Source organism: Balaenoptera ricei, chromosome 12, assembly GCF_028023285.1.
Source record: "Balaenoptera ricei isolate mBalRic1 chromosome 12, mBalRic1.hap2, whole genome shotgun sequence".
Lineage (NCBI taxonomy): Eukaryota > Metazoa > Chordata > Mammalia > Artiodactyla > Balaenopteridae > Balaenoptera > Balaenoptera ricei.
Window position 1 is genome coordinate 9,822,496 of NC_082650.1, and position 17,108 is coordinate 9,839,603.

The 17,108-nt window shown below is 46.9% G+C and overlaps 1 protein-coding gene across 4 annotated transcripts in view; it reads right to left on the bottom strand.

The window, feature by feature from the left end:
• Window positions 1–282: 282 nt before the first annotated feature.
• ZDHHC14 (zinc finger DHHC-type palmitoyltransferase 14) overlaps window positions 283–17,108 on the bottom strand; it is a 273,468-nt gene continuing 256,642 nt past the window's right edge. For 2 of the 4 annotated variants that reach the window (XM_059940929.1, XM_059940928.1), the window contains exons 8-9: window positions 15,905–16,007; window positions 283–1,501 (exon numbers count right to left, since the gene is read on the bottom strand). In XM_059940929.1, the coding sequence (XP_059796912.1) occupies window positions 1,148–1,501; window positions 15,905–16,007 (457 nt within the window). In that variant the 3' untranslated portion in view covers window positions 283–1,147. Of the gene's footprint in view, window positions 1,547–15,904; window positions 16,008–17,108 lie in introns of all 4 variants that reach the window. The other 2 variants (XM_059940927.1, XM_059940926.1) reach the window with 1 other exon arrangement.

Sequence of the window (17,108 nt, forward strand, 5' to 3'; positions counted from 1 at the left end):
AATCTGTAAAGGGGGAGCAAATTCCGCTAAGACCGTGTCGAAAAGAGATAACTAAAGAAAAAAAAAAAAAAACTGATGGAAAGCTGCTCTTTTACCTAAGAAATCATCCCATCGTTCCCCCACAATTCAAAGATTTGATGTTTTGACTGTTTTGGGACCATTCCTCCCTAGGGATACTTCAATAAAACTGAACTCTCCTCGGGCCATCTGGGTGATGGTGGTGTTGTCATTTCAGCTGTTAAGGATAACTGTACACAGATCCAAAATAACAGAGGACGTCCTTTTATTGGCTGTCCACAGGAGTTTGGTCACACAAGGAGGTGAAGACTGTGGCAGGTGTGGTACAACACAACACCTCGGCTAACTACTAAACAGAAGGTTAACTGATGCTTGATGGGATAAAACCCCGGCAGCCCTCCGCAGCCCAGGCGCCACCTACCCATGTAGAATTAAGCTGAAGAAGCTGGCGAGGGATGGCATGGTCCGTTAGTCTTGGTTTGTTGCACTGTCTTCCCATAAAACAGCACTTGAGAATTCACAAAATTAAAAAAAAAAAGAAGAAGAAGAAGAAGAAGAAAGCAGCAGTTCCCTTTCAATACCATCACCACCGTGAACAGACTGCAGCGTGCCATGCAAGTCCACATCTGGTCATTGTTTCCCTTTAGGTTTTTTTTAAATTAACAAATGGAATGGCATGTCTGTTTCAAATATTAGTAGCATAACACTTAAGTGCAATTTCAGTCCGGCCACAAGCGTCATAAACCTTCCGTGCACCTGTCCCAGAACAGCAAGAGGCACCCCCAGGCAGCTCCTCTCCGCCCAGACTCCGACTGGGGGCCCCCGGAGGCTCCTCCCTCCCCACGCCCACCCTCCATATTCCAAACACCTGAAAACAGCTACGTCTCTGTTTTCACCGTTATCAAAATGGTCAGGGTGGGGCAGAAAATTCAAATGGAACCAAGCTGCCAGCCTTTGGGTCCTGCCCGCCTCTGCCATCAGAGGGGGATGCGATTTCTCTCCCAGGGCTCTTCCTGCCTCAGGACCTGGAGTCGTCGTGGCCACCCCGGCACTGGGTCGCGGGAAGTCGCGGTGGGGCCGCCCGTCCGTCGCTCCTGCTGTCCGCAGCCCCCGGGCCGGGGCCCCGCGGTCACACGGAGCTGAGCTTCACCAGGCCGCGCACCGAATCCTCGTGCAGGGAGTCCTGGCTGGCGAGGCCCAGGACGTGCATGGTGCGGCTGTGCGCCAGCGGGCTGCCCGCCAGCATCCCGGGCGGCGAGGGCGCTTCCTCCGGGGTCAGGAACTGGTGGCCCACGTGCTCCTCTTTCAGGGGCAGTATGTCTGTGAGCGCGGCCTCGGCGGCGAGGTTGGGCATGGAGGAGGGCGGCGTGGGCTGCCCCAGCGTCAGGCTGGCGCAGGGCGTGCCCAGGCCCGGCTTCCCGGGCAGGTGCAGCTCGTCGCTGGCGAGGCTGGGCTCGCTCTGCAGCAGGGGCGTGGCCGCGGCCTGCAAAACGAATTTGGTGCTCTGAATGCACTGGTCTTGGTCGCACTGGAGAGCGGGAGGGAGCCAGCAAAGAGGAGGCGAGAGGAGTTGGCAAGGGGTGGGGAGGGAAGGGGGCACAGGGGGCAGGGAGGGGCGGGATACAAGAGAGAGAGAAACCCGTTAGTGACACCTGGGTCAGGGAGGGCAGAGAGTGTGCACAGTAGCCCAGTTCCGTTTGGAGACACCTGGCTCCTGAATAGCTGCTCAAACTAACAGTCACCCACAGGTGCCCTGGGAGTACCACGCAGCCGCAGGCTTGATGCTCCGGCCCCTGTTCGCAGACAGGACCTAATTTAAAAACAATCCCCTGGACAGAGGCACGGGCCTTGCCACCTGCAGTGGCCTGCGGCCAGTGCTACTTCTATGCTGAAAACCACTCTCACCACATTGTTTTAAAAATACAGGGGCCTGTCCACCCATTTCCCAGCAGCGTTATTCGCAACAGCCAAAAGGTGGAAGCAAGCGTCCATCGACAGATGAACGGATAAACAAGATGTGGTCTGCACAGGCATGGAGTAGTATTCAGCTGTAAAAAGGAAGGATATTCTGACCCTTGCTGTGGCATGGAGGAACCTCGAAGATGTCATGCTCAGTGAAATACGCCAGATACAAAGGAAAAATACTATATGATTCCACTTATATGCGTTACCTAGGGGAGTCAAAGACAGAAAGTAGAACGGTGGCTGCCAGGGTCTAGGGGGAGGGGTTGGGGAGTTACCCTTTAATGTCTGGAGTTTCACTTTGCAAGAAGAAAAGAGTTCTGGAGGTGAATAGTAGTGAGGGTTGGATGACAATGTGAATGTGCTTAACGCCATTGAACTGTACAGTTAAAAATGGTTAAAATGGTACATTTTATATGTATTGTGCCACACACACACAAGAAGAAAAATACATGGTCAACGGAAGACCCTGAGGGCCTGATCAGACTATTCGTAAAAGCCTTAGAATTCCTCGCTGCTAAGTTTTCAGCAGCTTCAAGAACCATTAATTGAGCTGTGGTTTTTTAATCTGTGAAAGAGAATGCCAACATTTTACAAAATATTTCCTTTTCTTCGAAGTGTTCTTAAATCTTAATCTCGTGTCCTTTGTTTCACTTTACCCGCTGGGCAAAGGAAATAGTGGAAGCACATTTCTAGCTGGGGGAATTTGATACCCCAGCTCTGATACCTTTGAAACCCTTCTCTGATACCTTTGAAACCCTTCCCTTGAGCTGCGGGCAAGTTTCAGAATAGCTAGAAGAGACTTCTTGTGACTCGGAGATCTTGAACTTGAGTCTGTGTGGTGACTTGTTAACGGGTTTCAGGAGCAGGTGTGGCTATTAGGGGAGATTATCCTGACTATGTCTGAGCAATAAGCAAGGCGCTCCACTGTTTCTGAAGAAGTTCTTAGAACAAACACGTTTCCCCTCTTTACAGATGCATCTCGTATGGGTGGGTGCCTTGCTCAAGACCTTACAGATAAAAGTAGGGGATGGATCTGGGATTTGGGACTGGGATTGCCTGACTACAAACCCCTTTTCACCACCGCACATTTGACAGCTAGTAGGTGCTTAATAAATGTGACTTGTCTATTATACCCACTCTCTTTTTTCCGAACTCTAGAGTACCATTGAGCCACATACTCATAGCTTTGTGATGGAGGGACTTTGCCATCTTCCTGCCCAGACGCACACCTAGAACTTCCATCACTCACCCACCTCCAGGCACAGAAGCAAACCAAACCATGCAACGCAGCCTTCAGGGGAAAAGACAGTTTTCCCGAAGTCACACTTCTTTTACTTCTTTTGCTTCAGTGTGTGTGTCCTTCCTAGCCACATGGGTTTCTTTCTAAAATCATGAGTGGTGGGCCATCCCCAGCCCGCCCCCAATCCTCCATGAGAAGGTGGAAGAGACACCGTCTCTAAGGAATTTGCGGGTTTTAGAAGTTCAAAGACCTTGGTTTCAGACAAGAGTAAAGCTCATGATGGAGCTTTAAAAAGGGAAAGCAAATCCTGCCTTTTCTATCATGGCTTCATTCCAGCCAAGGGAACTTCAAGACGCGGAGAAGCTAGGAGAAGGCTGGGAAAGGGCTGGGGAGTGGGTGGAGGGCTACTCGGATGAGACAAAAATGCCATTAAAAAGTGCTTGAAAGGGGCTGATTGTTAGGCATTGACAGTCATTTAGTGTCTGCATGTTCCCAATCGTCACCCGAATCTTTTGCCACACCAGTACTTATCCAGTGGGCAACTGCATAGCCTTCTCTGCTCTTGCGGGGAATTTCGGCTCGGGGCAGGGACCCTTGCTGCTGGGGGCCGCTGAGCAGCACAGCTGTCGGAGCTGCAGACACCTCGGGGCCGCTCACGCTCTCCAATGCTGTCAGTTCCGTTCAGCACATTGGCTCAGTCTTGACAGAGCAGAGGCGGAGAAGAGCAACCTTCTTGATTAAACATTCATCTTCTGGAAGGTCTCCCAGGGCTTTGGATATACTGTGCTTTGCAAAGAACATTTTATGAAAATCACCATTTACTGCCCTGGCGTTGCCTCCATTTTCTGTAGCTCAGTGCAGCCTCTGAGCCGCCGCCCCCTGCCCCTGACCCCAGGGCTGAGATGCTGCCCCAGCCAGAGAGCTCCTGCTCTCAAGCCAGGCCCCTTCCTGGATGATGGAATCTTGTTCTCAACTTTTCCTTCTGGAGCCCTCACTCATCCTAATACCTCGGTCCACACAACACGCCCAGCTCTGGGGAAAGATGAAATTGCAAACTAGATTTGCTGGTCTCTGTTGACCAGAAGAAAGCCTTTTTTTTTTCTTAAATTGAAAACTGATTGGCAAATTCTATTTTAGGGATCAGCCCAAGTAATTCTGACCGGCTGGCTCTTCCAGACTCACAGGAAAATATTGGGGCCGGCCAAAAAGTTCATTCGGGTTTTTCTGTAACATCTTACGGAAAACCCCGAATGAACTTTTTGGTCAACTCAGTATATTAGAGGTCAGAGCTGGAGGAGATTCCCAAGGTCAGGTGGCACAAGCATACGGGGGAGAGGCGGGCTCCCCACTCTCTTTATCTCTTTCTCCCTCTGTCTCTCCGGTCAAGTGTCCTTTCCCCTGCCCTGGTCACGCCTCTCCAGCCGTGCTCTGCAGCAGAGCTCACGGGCACCCAGCAGAAAACCCTGGGACAAAAGGGCTGCCAACAGTCCTCTGCTAAGTTCCTTAGAGCTCACGTTCACCGGGAGGCTGACGTGGAGTTTGAGGGGCCCTCTGAGATTCTGCACTAAAGCTTCCCTGTGCTGACTTAAACGAGACACCTGTGAAACAGCACAGCATAAACTGGTTTTGCCTCCTTAAATAGGTTGTTGATTAATCAAACAAGTTATTTACGGAGACAGCACTGCACACGTGCAAGATGGGACCCCATGTCTTCAGGATGAACCCGGAACCAGGAATTTTTCGCTCTATGGAACTCAAAGAAGTTTATGGAACTCAAAGTATTGCCACTGGAGCCCTTTTGGAAGTGAGAAGTCCTTCAGTAAGGAAAACCTGGCTTCCAGCAGCACGAGTAGCTTGTATGGACTGACTCAAGACTAGCCAATCAGCTTCCAAGTGTGAAATTCCCCTAACCCCTTAAAGTTCGCCTGAAACCTGGATGGAGGAGACAGATTTGAGTCCTGCCTCCTGTCTCCTTGAGAGTCAACCTTGCAATAAAGCTCTTTCTTTCTTCAAAAGCCGGGGCCATAGTCTTGGTTTCTATGCATGTTGGGCAGTGAGCCCTTGCTACGTAGCACCTGGAGGTGGGTTTACTCTGAAGCTATGAGCTTAAGTTCAGGGCCTTTTGTTTGCTTGCCTTCTAAGGCCTTGCTTGTTGTTCTGTCTTGCATATTATTTTCTTTTTCTTTTCTTTTTTATATACATTTATTTATTTATTTTTGGCTGACTTGGGTCTTCATTGCTGCGCGCAGGCTTTCTCTAGTTGCAGTGAGCGGTGGCTACTCTTCATTGCGGTGCACGGGCTTCTCGTTGTGGTGGCTTCTCTTGTTGTGGAGCACGGGCTCTAGGCGCGTGGGCTTCAGTAGTTGTGGCACACGGGCTCAGTAGTTGTGGCTTGCGGGCTCTAGAGTGCAGGCTCAGTAGTTGTGGCACACGGGCTTAGCTGTTCCACGGCATGTGGGATCTTCCTGGACCAGGGCTCAAACCCATGTCCCCTGCATTGGCAGGCGGATTCTTAGCCACTGCGCCACCAGGGAAGTCCCTCTTTTTCTTAAAAAGGGCTCCAAATTGCATGACTCAGGCCCCTCCAAACCTGGGTCCACTCCTGCACACACTTATTGGTGCTTTCCTGCGGCCGAACCCACAACACGTTAAAACTGTAGCAAATCCGTCCTCAGCCTCATGGCCAGGACTCTGTTGAAAACGCGCTCCGGTTTCCCAGGAGTAAAGCTTAAGGACTTAAATATGTGAAAGAAAACATTTAGCCTAAGCCATTTAATTTTTTAAAAAATCGAAATCTCATAAATCTTCTCAAAATGACTATTTTGAACAGTGACTTGTATTATCTGACTTTAAGCACCTGTTCTACAGGGATTTGTTTAAATATTTTAAAAGATGACTGTCTGAGTATAGTTGTGGATACTTCCATTGTTATAGGGACTGCTTTTATATCAATAATGAACCTACTCTGTTCCCTCCTCCAGTTTACCTTGTGGCGAGATTGTTTCAGTGAGCAGATTGCTGGGACCACCATGAACCTAAGTGTCTAAATCCTGCTGTAACCCATAGGTTTGAAAATAGTTTGCCACATTTAAACTGATTTCTATTTAGAAGACCATTCCCATTTGGGGTGCCCAGGGACCAGGCTTTCTTCCACAGGATACTGTCTTGTAATTTTCCTATTGGTTCACAACAGGACACTAAAATGGGTTCCAATCAAGGAAACAGCAATTAATTCCACTCTACCCAGTGGAATTTATAATTCTCATGATATTAACTTTGCACGTTTTGGACATCTTCTTAGAAGAAACTCAATGACTAGGGGATATCTGATTTAAAAAAAAAAAGTCCAGCCTCTTCCTCATTTTGCACACTGCCAAAATTCCAAGGAGGATGGGCTGATAAACCATCATGGTTGCAATTCCCATATGAGAACTTCAAGGGACAAAATAGCCAATATTTTCAGGGTTACTGTGAAGATGACCCATGAAAAAATGTCCTTACACCTCTACCTTTTTACCTTTGCTTCTAATCCTTATTTGCCCATTTCTTCTTGATTTTTCTACTTAATTTTTTCTCTCTGGCCTCACTAATTCTCTTCTCCTCTTTCCCTCTCCATCTTTTCCTTCATTGATTTCCTTCCCTCTTATCCTTTTTCCCTCTTCTCTCTTTCTTCTTCTCCTCCTTTTCTTCCCCCCCTCTCTTTTCTCTTTGACCTTTTTATGCCACCTACACGCTTTCCTGGCTGTTCATTCGAGGACTCATATCTTCAACCAGTAGAGGGAGACATCACTGCTCACTTTTTTTCTCTCACAACTTGGAACAGGGCTTATATTCCAGCACTAACACCCAGAAGCCATGAGGTATATTTCAATGTATCTAACCAGTTATAGAATCTTAAAGAGAAACAACCAAGCAGCCGGAGATTGGACAGTGACAATCCGTCACTATGAAGAGGAAATTGAGAAACTCACTGTTTTCATTCCAAAACGACACTTTAAAGGTTCATATTTATCAAATATTAGATTGAACCATATGAAATTGCCATTTTTTAGGCCAAAAGTCATCCAAGTGCTGACTACTAACAGAATAGAAACCTGACTGCTTTTAAGAATGTCTATGGACAGACCCTTCTGTCGGCAGCATAAAACTAATACTGTCTGGAGTGCTGGAGCATTTGCTGTGGTTGCAGTAAGTCACTGACAGCTGGCTGATTTACTGCCCAAATGAAGCGCTGGCATTTAACTTGCAAAGAAGTTTATGGTTTCAGATGTTTGGATGTCACACACATTATCACTTAATGTTACAGTTTAAAAATACCATAGAGATAAGTTATTTTTGTTTCTGCAGGTTTTCAAATAAAATTGCTCATGTTGGAATACATTTTATTTTACTCTAGCTGACTTCTTGTCTGAAATAATCCTAGTGTACAGACTAAATGCTGCCAAAACCAAAGCTAGGAGTTTTCTAGGTGGTCTTATATACAAATTAAGAATAAATAAAATTATTTACTTCTTTTGCTCCAGTTCTGTCAAAAGTATTAGCATTGGGCATCGGTTATTTCTGCTTGGCTGTGAAGCTGTGTTCTGGGGTCTTATGAATGCTCATTTACTTTAATAAAAACACTATAAATTTCTAAAATCCATCTAAAATATAGGTTAGGAGGAGTGCTTCCTTTTTATTCTTTTTAAAAATATTATCATTTAAGTTTGCTCAAGTTATTTTTTCCATTATATTTGATTTTTCAGACTATGCATGGAGAGTCCTTCTGTGAAACTAGTTTAATAAATCATGCAACTGCTAGGTTTAATCTTGTTTTGATATTGGATTAAGAGGATTTAAAATGAGGTTAAGTAAATATAGCAAATGATAAAAAAAAAATCCAACAATTATGTACTATGTTAGGGTTAGGGTTAGACTATCTTTGTGTTTAGCACGGGATCCCAAAGGATCACAAGTGCCAGCTTTAAACAAACTATGATCCTGATGGCATACAGAACTTAAATTATTTGACAATCAAATGAGATATGCATACTAAAAAGTGGACCATACCTGAATGTCATGACTGTGCATAGACACATTGTCATGAAAACACCTTCAGTATAAGGTAATAATAAAAGCCAATAATGAGGAAAATAGGAATAACTAAAACATGATCTTCAGTTGGCACAAGGGTTATGTGCACAAAATTCCAGTGTGGATCCTCAGAATTTCATAGATGTTCAGATGACAAGGGCTATACTGGGGTCACATGCACTATTTAAATACTTTAGATGTCACTTCATTACTTCTCTAACGTTTTCTTTCTTGGGAATCTGTAGTAGAGGGAAGATCACTTAGGTACTAAATAACCATCCCCAGCCCCCAATTATGTGAGATGGTAAGTTAACAGTGAATTTTCCCATTTTTCAGATAATAAGACCTCTATGGGTACTTTGATGCCAGCTATCTATCAATATTTACATAATTTTTCTGTCCTGCAATTATCAGTATGTTTATCTAAGGCTAAAGCCTTTGCCTTTATTTCTAAAATAGTGCAATTTCCCTAGGAGCACTTTTCCTATCATTCGGGAAATGCATTTCTGATCTAGACTTTAATAATAAAACAATAGGCAAAAATTTGGCCCAAGATACCTAGAATCTCTTTCCCTCCAGTCTTTCCTTTCTCTGCAAATGAACATGCCAAGTCTGGTGCTAAATATAAAGTCTCCAAATGCTCCTCCTTTGAGGTGAGCACTAGAAACACTTTTAGGTCAGAGGAATCATGTTCCATGGCTAAATCAGTATTTACCGTTAGTAGAGTGGGTAGCAAAAATGGGGGAATATGGCAATGTTGGCTGCAAAATGTCCTTTAATCACAGAGATAAGGCTTCTATTCCCAGGAATGGTGGATAACCTATACTGGACCAGTATTGCCTCCGTGTACAAGGAAGTATATAAAACTGGCCAAAATACGTGAAGCAAACAGTTTCCAATAGTGCACAACAGACAATGCAAGGTTGCAATCCCCGAGAGGAGGGAAACTCACAGGTGAGCCCCACAGTCAACCAGCCCTTTCCTTGGGAAGAATTTCCCAACCATGGTATAGGCTGAACAGAGCAGAGAAGTTCTTCTGAGTAGAGAAAGCAGAGATCAGAGGGTAAGGAAGCTTAAGTGGCTGGATGTGTATGGCAGGGCATTGCAGAAGAGGAGGCTGTGCAGAGAAGGGGGCCAGAAATGCTAGGAGGGGTTTCCCACACAAGTCTGTAGCTGCGCTGTGTATGTGCAGGAAGAGTCCCTTCCCCGTTCACCCACCCCCCGACCCAGGCTTATGAGACAACAGCTGTAACGGGGCTGAGAGAGGCATAGAGATACTAGAAGTTGAGAAAAGTAGTGCTGGGGGACATTGATCTCATTAACACCCCCAACACCTTGTTAACATGCCTGGCATCCAGCTAGCACATTAGGAAGGCTATACCTTAGGAGTAAGAATCATGCCCTAAACTAAGACCCTAGACCGGCCCTAACAATGGCTAAATCAAACCCTGACAAGATCTTGGAGGGAGACGGAATTTGGAGGTTGAGCTCCTTCAAATTAGAGGGGCCTGAGAAACATCTTGGATTTTCCATAAATCTGTACTAACAAAATATAATACAAGCCTACACAAGTTCAAGATGATTAGCCACTAATTGAACTGCCTGCTAAAACAAGGATCAACACTTCAGAAGATAACAAAATCTAGTCTCTACAAATATATTATCCAAAATATAGTCAATAAAATATCAATATACATACAAATAAATAGAAAAATGTAATCTAGAGTTAAGAAAAAAAGTGGTGAAAAGACACCAAACCCAAGACAGCCCAAATATGCTTAGCAGATAAAGACTTTAAGCAATATAATAATGTTCAAATATTATAGAAAAATATGGCTTCAGTGAGTAAATAGATAGGGAATCTCAGTAGAGAAATGAAACTCAGCAGAGAAATTAAATGAACCAAATGAAAATTCTAGAACTAAAAAGTATAACAACAAAAGTGAAAAATTCTCTGGATTCATTTAACAGTAGATTGGAGAGGGCAGAAGAAAGAATCAGTGAACATGAAGACAGATCAGAAGAAATTATCCAATTTCTGGACCTAGAGTCTGTTATACAGAGTGAAGTAAGTCAGAAAGAGGAAAACAAATACTATAGGCTAACACATATATATGGAATCTAAAAAAAAAAAAAAAGGTTCTGATGAACCTAGGGGCAGGAAGGAATAAAGACACAGACATAGAGAATGGACTTGAGGACATGGGGAGGGGGAAGGGTAAGCTGGGACGAAGTGAGAGAGTGGCACTGACATATATACAGTACCAAATGTAAAATAGCTAGCTAGTGGGAAGCAGCTGCATAGCACAGGGAGATCAGCTCGGTGCTCTGTGACCACCTAGAGGGCTGGGATAGGGAGGGTGGGAGGGAGACGCAAGAGGGAGGAGATATGGGGATATACGTAAGCATATAGCTGATTTACTTTGTTATACAACAGAAACTAACACAACATTGTAAAGCAATTATACTCCAATAAAGATGTTAAAAAAAAAAAGAAATTATCCAATTTAAAGAGCTGAGAGAGAAAGTTTGAAGAAAAATGCACAGAGCCTCAGGGACTTATCCTCTGGGGCAATATCAAATAGTTTAACATATGAGTAATTGGAGTCCCAGGAGGAGAGAAAATGAGATGAGGACCCCCCACCAAAAAATTGAAGACATAATAGCCAAAATGTCCCAATTTGATGAAAAATGATAACTTGCAGATCCAAGAAACTGAGTGAACTCCGAACACTTTAACAGTGGAGCTCACCCTTGGACTAGGTCAATAGTTTACTTGTTACTGATGTTTCCACCTGGACAAACCTTCAACACAGACTAAAGCGCTGCAAAATGGTTTGGGCTTAGGGGAAGCAAGTGAAGAGACAAAAAGAAGAGTTAATGTGTCCTTGGTTAACACTGTCATTTGTAACAGAGCAGAAGCTGAAGTTTCATAGATATTTGCTTGGTCCAGTTGTAGGTTAGATTATGGAGTGGTTACATTCAGTTCCACAGCTGGTTTTGTGACTGACCACAGCAGATTAATCATCATTCTGCAGGGAAGCCCTGGGGGATGTGATTTCCCAGCCCTGGGAGGAGGCTTCATGCCACTCAGCTCCATAAGACCTTCCCACCTGGGAAACTTCTGGTATATGGTCAAGAAGAGCACTTTCCTCAGAGTCAGACTGCTAAGGACGAAATCTCAGCTCAGCCACTGGTTAGCTATGTCACAAACTTAGCATCCCTGAATCTCAGTCTCCTCAAAGGGGCAATTAGAATACCCACGTCAGGTGGTTCTGTGAGGATGAAATGAGATGACAGTGTATGCAAAGCACTTAGCCCAGTGCCTGGCACATAGTCAATTTCTCTCTCTTTCTCTCCTTCCCTCTCTCATTTAACCAATACTTACCGAGACCAACTACCATAGGAACTAGCCTAGACAATGGGGATATAGTGCTGAACAAACAGCATTAAACATTCAGTTATTATTATTATTATTGCCTGAAATGTTTTTAATAGAGGGTAAAAACTTTCATTCACAATTAAAATTCATATATCCTGAAATTCGGCTTAAATTCCCTTTAACGTATAGATGATTGATAACAGATCTTTTGCAAAGAGCAGATTTTGACAGGAGAGAGAGGGTGAGGATGACGGGTTGTGGCGACTGAAAACATATGGGAGGGAGTCACCCTACACACAGTCAGTATTCACGGCCACAGCGCAGCAAAGTGTAGGGTTGACAGCAGGGACTGTTGGGGTCAAAGTGTGAAGTTGGAATTGGCCAAATTTACTGACGTTCTCTGTGCCTGTTTTATTAATCTGTAAAATGGGGATAAAGTTAGTAGCATCCTCACAGGGTCAGCGTGAGTTATCCATGTAACAGCCTTGGAAGGGCATGTGCTATGCTCCGTGCTGGTAAGCTGTGGGATCTGGTAAACACTACGCAGTGGGAGCATGAATGAACTGGAGAGAGGGGCTGGGGGCGGAGACACGTCCGGCTTCACGGTCTGCTTAGTGCCAGCCCTGCCCGTGCAGGACTGTCTCCTCCCCCCGCACTCCTGTTAAATATGGTACTTATACCACCGAAGCCATAAAGAACAATGGAAGCAATAAAAAGGCTCATGCTCTAGGTGCCTGAACGGCCATAAACGCACAGCAGAATGGACCATCATCTGGCACAGTGATGCCGCCCTGCTGACAAGGCCGGTGGCCTGGACGACAGGCTCTGAGCTGGAAGGAACCCTGAGGGTCAATGTCCAGCCCTCCCGCCGGTGCTGACTCCCCTGTCGCCACGTTGCTGGGGGCGCCACCTCCCCCAGCCTGAACACGTCTGCAGCAGGGGCTCCCGTCTGCCATGAGCTCTGGGTGTTGGGCATCTCCCTCTTGGATTGAGCATGATCTGCCTCCCGGACCCACCTTCCAGTCCCAGTTCTGGCCTGCGGGGCCACGAAGAACATATCTCATCTTAGTTCCCCAAAGAGCTTTCAGATCCTGCCTCTCCTGAACGTGTTCTGACAAACTGGGGGCACTCTCAGCAGTGGGTAGGCCCCTTGGGACCAAAAAAGAGTTCCCCCAGCCTTAAGCCCGGTGGAAACCTGGGTTTCCCCTAACACAGGCAGCATGGCAAGACGGGAAGCACAGGGGGCCCCAGGCAGTTCACTTTAAAATTTACTGTCTACAAGCAACTCACTACTTTATAATTGGTTAATGATTTCTCTGTAATCACATGTGTGCTGGGGAATTCTTATGAAGTGAGAAAAACCCAACCTACAAATCATTTCTAAGATGTAATGAAATTTTAATGAAAGCTAAATTTAACAATTAATGAAGTTGACATATTCATGGGTCTCATAGACATTAAACATTTATTAATTTTGATTTTGCTGTTTTCTTTTCATGTTTCAGAGCTTGTAATCTTTTTTCAGGACTTAAAATTTTTCATAGTCCCCAGAAAAGCACACAGGTGCTTTGCCTGTGGTGTCTAGTGGGTAAAATGACCATGCCCTGTCTCTTGGCCCATGGGTTAATTTGATCCTACCAAGGCCATCACTTCATGAAGCCATGTTGCTGTGTCACTGCACCAAAGGGAACTCCTTCCCTCTAGTTCCTAGTTCCACATTCAAGGTGGAGCCTTTTGCAGATGTGACAAAATTTGAGGAAGAAAGGAATGAGGAAAGGAAGACAGGAACAAACTAATATTTGTTCAGAACTTCCCTTGAGCAAGCCCCTGTGAGGGGAACTTTCAAGTACATTCAATTGAATGTTTAACCAGCACCTACTATGTGCCAGGCCCTTTGTTATAAAGTGGTCATGGGAGGGAAGTGAACATCATTATCCCCTTCTTCATTTTACAGTTTAGGAACTTAAGACTCTCGGGATTAAGTGACTTGCCAAGGTCACCCAGCCCCGAGTCAGTCACTGCAAGCCCAGGCTCTCTGATCCCACATCCCATGCTCTCTGCCTTTCCCTGCTGTGTTCAGTTGTACTTAAATCTGTCCATTTGCAAAGCTTTTCCTTCCATTGTCTTTCTTAATTATCCTGTTCTATTATCCTCACTAGTAGTATCCAATTAGATAAAGAAACTTGACCTGGGGCTTCCCTGGTGGCGTAGTGGTTGAGAATCTGCCTGCCAGTGCAGGAGACACGGGTTCAAGCCCTGGTCCGGGAAGATCCCACATGCCGCGGAGCAACTAAGCCCGTGCGCCACAGCTGCTGAGCCTGCGCTCTAGATCCCGCGAGCCACAACTACTGAAGCCCATGTGCCTAGAGCCCGTGCTCTGCAACAAGGGAGGCCACTGCAACGAGAAGCCCGCGCACCGCAACAAAGAGTAGACCCCGCTCACCGCAACTAGAGAAAAGCCCGCGCGCAGCAACAAAGACCCAACGCAGCCAAAAATAAATAAATAAATAAAAGAGCCACACCTATTAAAAAAAAAAAAAAAGAAAAGAAACTTGACCTGATGGGGGCAGAATTGGCAGGCATGGGTGGAGAGAAAGTTAGCAAAAGATAATAAATGCTGATTTCAAAAAATAATCTTCCAGGGCTTCCCTCGTGGCGCAGTGGTTGAGAGTCTGCCTGCTAATGCAGGGGACATGGGTTCGAGCCCTGGTCTGGGAAGACCCCACATGCCGTAGAACAGCTAGGCCCGTGAGCCACAATTACTGAGCCTGCGCATCTGGAGCCTGTGCTCCGCAACAAGAGAGACCGCGATAATGAGAGGCCCACACGCCGCGATGAAGAGTGGCCCCCGCTTGCCACAACTAGAGAAAGCCCTCGCACAGAAACGAAGACCCAACACAGCCATAAATAAATAAATAATAAATAAATTAAAAAAAAAATAATCTTCCAGCATGTGAGATGAAATCAGATTAATATCTCAGATGACAAACAGGAGCACGTCTTATAGTTTTTTTTTAAATGCTAGATTGACTGGTACTTCTAGGATAACTAATAAAATTGATTCACATCTCCAGTATTTCAAAGTGAATTTCTACCAACCATGTCATTCCTTCCTAAGTATGAGGAAGCAAACCTTCCCCGAGCTTTCTATATACCAACCTGCAGGGCACGTCCCCCTATCCCCAGGCATCCAAGCGTACCCCATTTCTACATATTGAAATCAGCTTCCCCCTAACTGGCACCTCCTTTCATATTTCCTGCTGGTGATTTGTATGGTCATCTTGTCACCAAGCTGAAAGGCAGGAGGCACCCCTGCCTCCCCGCTCCCAGATTTCCACATCAGCTCCATCTCCAAGTCCTGGACTGTCAAAGCCTCTCTTCTGAACCCACTCTGCTGTCCTGGCCTGTTTGTCATGGACTCTGTTGTGGGTGATTCAGGTCTATAGAGAGCAAACAGTGGGCCACAAGACTGGGTCCCTTTCAGAAATGCTTCTTTAGGGGAATTTGTTCCTGATAAAGAGAGGCCATTGCCTTACAGACCACTGAAGAATTTTAAGGCACTGATGGTCAGGGCCAGCCAGGCTGTGAGTTCAGGTGCCCATGGAAAGACTCCGTCCCTGCCCCGTCTCCCAGGGGCAGAGTGAAAACAAAGCATCCGTCCCACACCTCCATGGAAGCATGACCCGGGGACCTCTTTGGAGAGGCACCAGTCAGTTTTTGCTGTCAATGAATGAACAGCTTGTCTGATTATTTGCACTAAGGTGTGCATGGCTGATCTAAGGTTGTGGCTGAAAGTGGGGAGACCTGGCAACTGAGTCCACTGCACATTCAAAGAGGGGGTGAGGGAGCGGGAGCAGACTGAGGCAAAGGGACAGCATGGGACTCGGGGACTCTCCAGACAGCCAGCCCTGCTTGGGGCGGCTCTAGCTCACCCCAGACAGCAGCCCGGTTCTGTGGGGGGGGGGGGGCTTTCCAGAGCAAGCTGCCTCAAGCTGTTTCTGGAAGAGATGTTGTGTAGTTCCCCGACACAACCCCGAACAAACTGACCACGTGTTGGGCGGGGGGCATAAGCCTTCGGTGGACATCGCCTTAATTTAACGCTTCCTTGCCCTCTCTGAGCCTGCCAGCCCAGGGGTGTCCCGGGAAGCTTTCTAGGTGACTGACTGTTACAGGTCAGTGAACACAGATGTGGGAGAGAAGCCTCTGTGGGGCGCTGCGGGTCCTACCGTATCGCTCTGTGACTGCGTGGCCCCGTACGCGGCCATCCCGTTGGAGGGCGCGGCTGGCCGCGGGGTGTCAGGCTGGATGTACCCTCTTCTGTCAATTAGGCTGCAAGAGAAAACAGAACAATGCAGGGGTCAGAGAGCGAATAAAAAGCCAAAAACGCCGACAACACTCTCTTAATTTCCATCTGGGGGTCCGTTTTCTGTGACGGGCCCCCAAGGCACTTCAGAATACACCTCTGCTCGCCTTCATGTGTGGTCAGGCTCCAGAGTCTACCACTTCTGCCCTTAGAAACGCCTGGAGCATCTGTTCCCTCCCTGCCACCTGCTGCAGGCCCCGCGCCCCCGCCCCGTCCTGATCACGTCACCCCGCCTGCCTGCACAGCCTCCATCACCTGCCATCGGAGCCCAGACCCCCTTGCTCGGCCTTCAGGCCTCACACAGCCTGTCCCCAACCTTCCTCTCCGGCCTCAAATCCACATCTTATCACACACGGCATTCACAGCTTCATTCCTTCAACAAGCGTGTCTGAGCACCTACTATGTGCCAGTGCTCTGCCCGGGAACAGAAGCCACGTACCCGCTGTGCGTCTCTGCTTTGTCGTCTCTATTTCTGTTCAGGCTCTGGAGTTTCAGTGCCCGAAGTCACTTTCCCTTCCCGTCCGCTGTCCATTCTTCTCGGCCTCCAGCCCCTGCTCTTGGCCCTATATCTGCTTTCTTCCCTCATCTGGCTTCTCTTAGCCCTGCCTGTGATCCTCCTGAGGGCACACGCCACTGTTGGCCTGGTGTCACAGTGATCTATACGAGTGTCTTCTCTGTCGAGCAGCCCGCAGGCTCCCGAGGTCAGGCTTCATCTTGTCTCCCCCATGGCACCTGTTCCGGAGGATCTGGCCCCTCTGTCCTGCCCTCGGAGCACCGTGGGCACCGTACCACATCATGTGGGCTCCACCTGTTTCCATGTGCGCCTGTCATGGAGCGTAAGCGCCACGGGGGCAAAAACGGGGTCTTCCTAATCATCGTTATCTCCACAGCTGCCGCCCAGCGGGTGCTGGGCAAACGCTCCTGACTGAGCGAGTAAAAACGGGTCCTCGGTCTCCCACCGACAAGTTTCCCGAACAATGTTTCTGTGTTTACTCTATGGCACTGTTGCCCAGGTAGGAGGTGAGGGTGAAGCTTACTTTGCCATCAAAAGGGTTGCCTATTTTCCT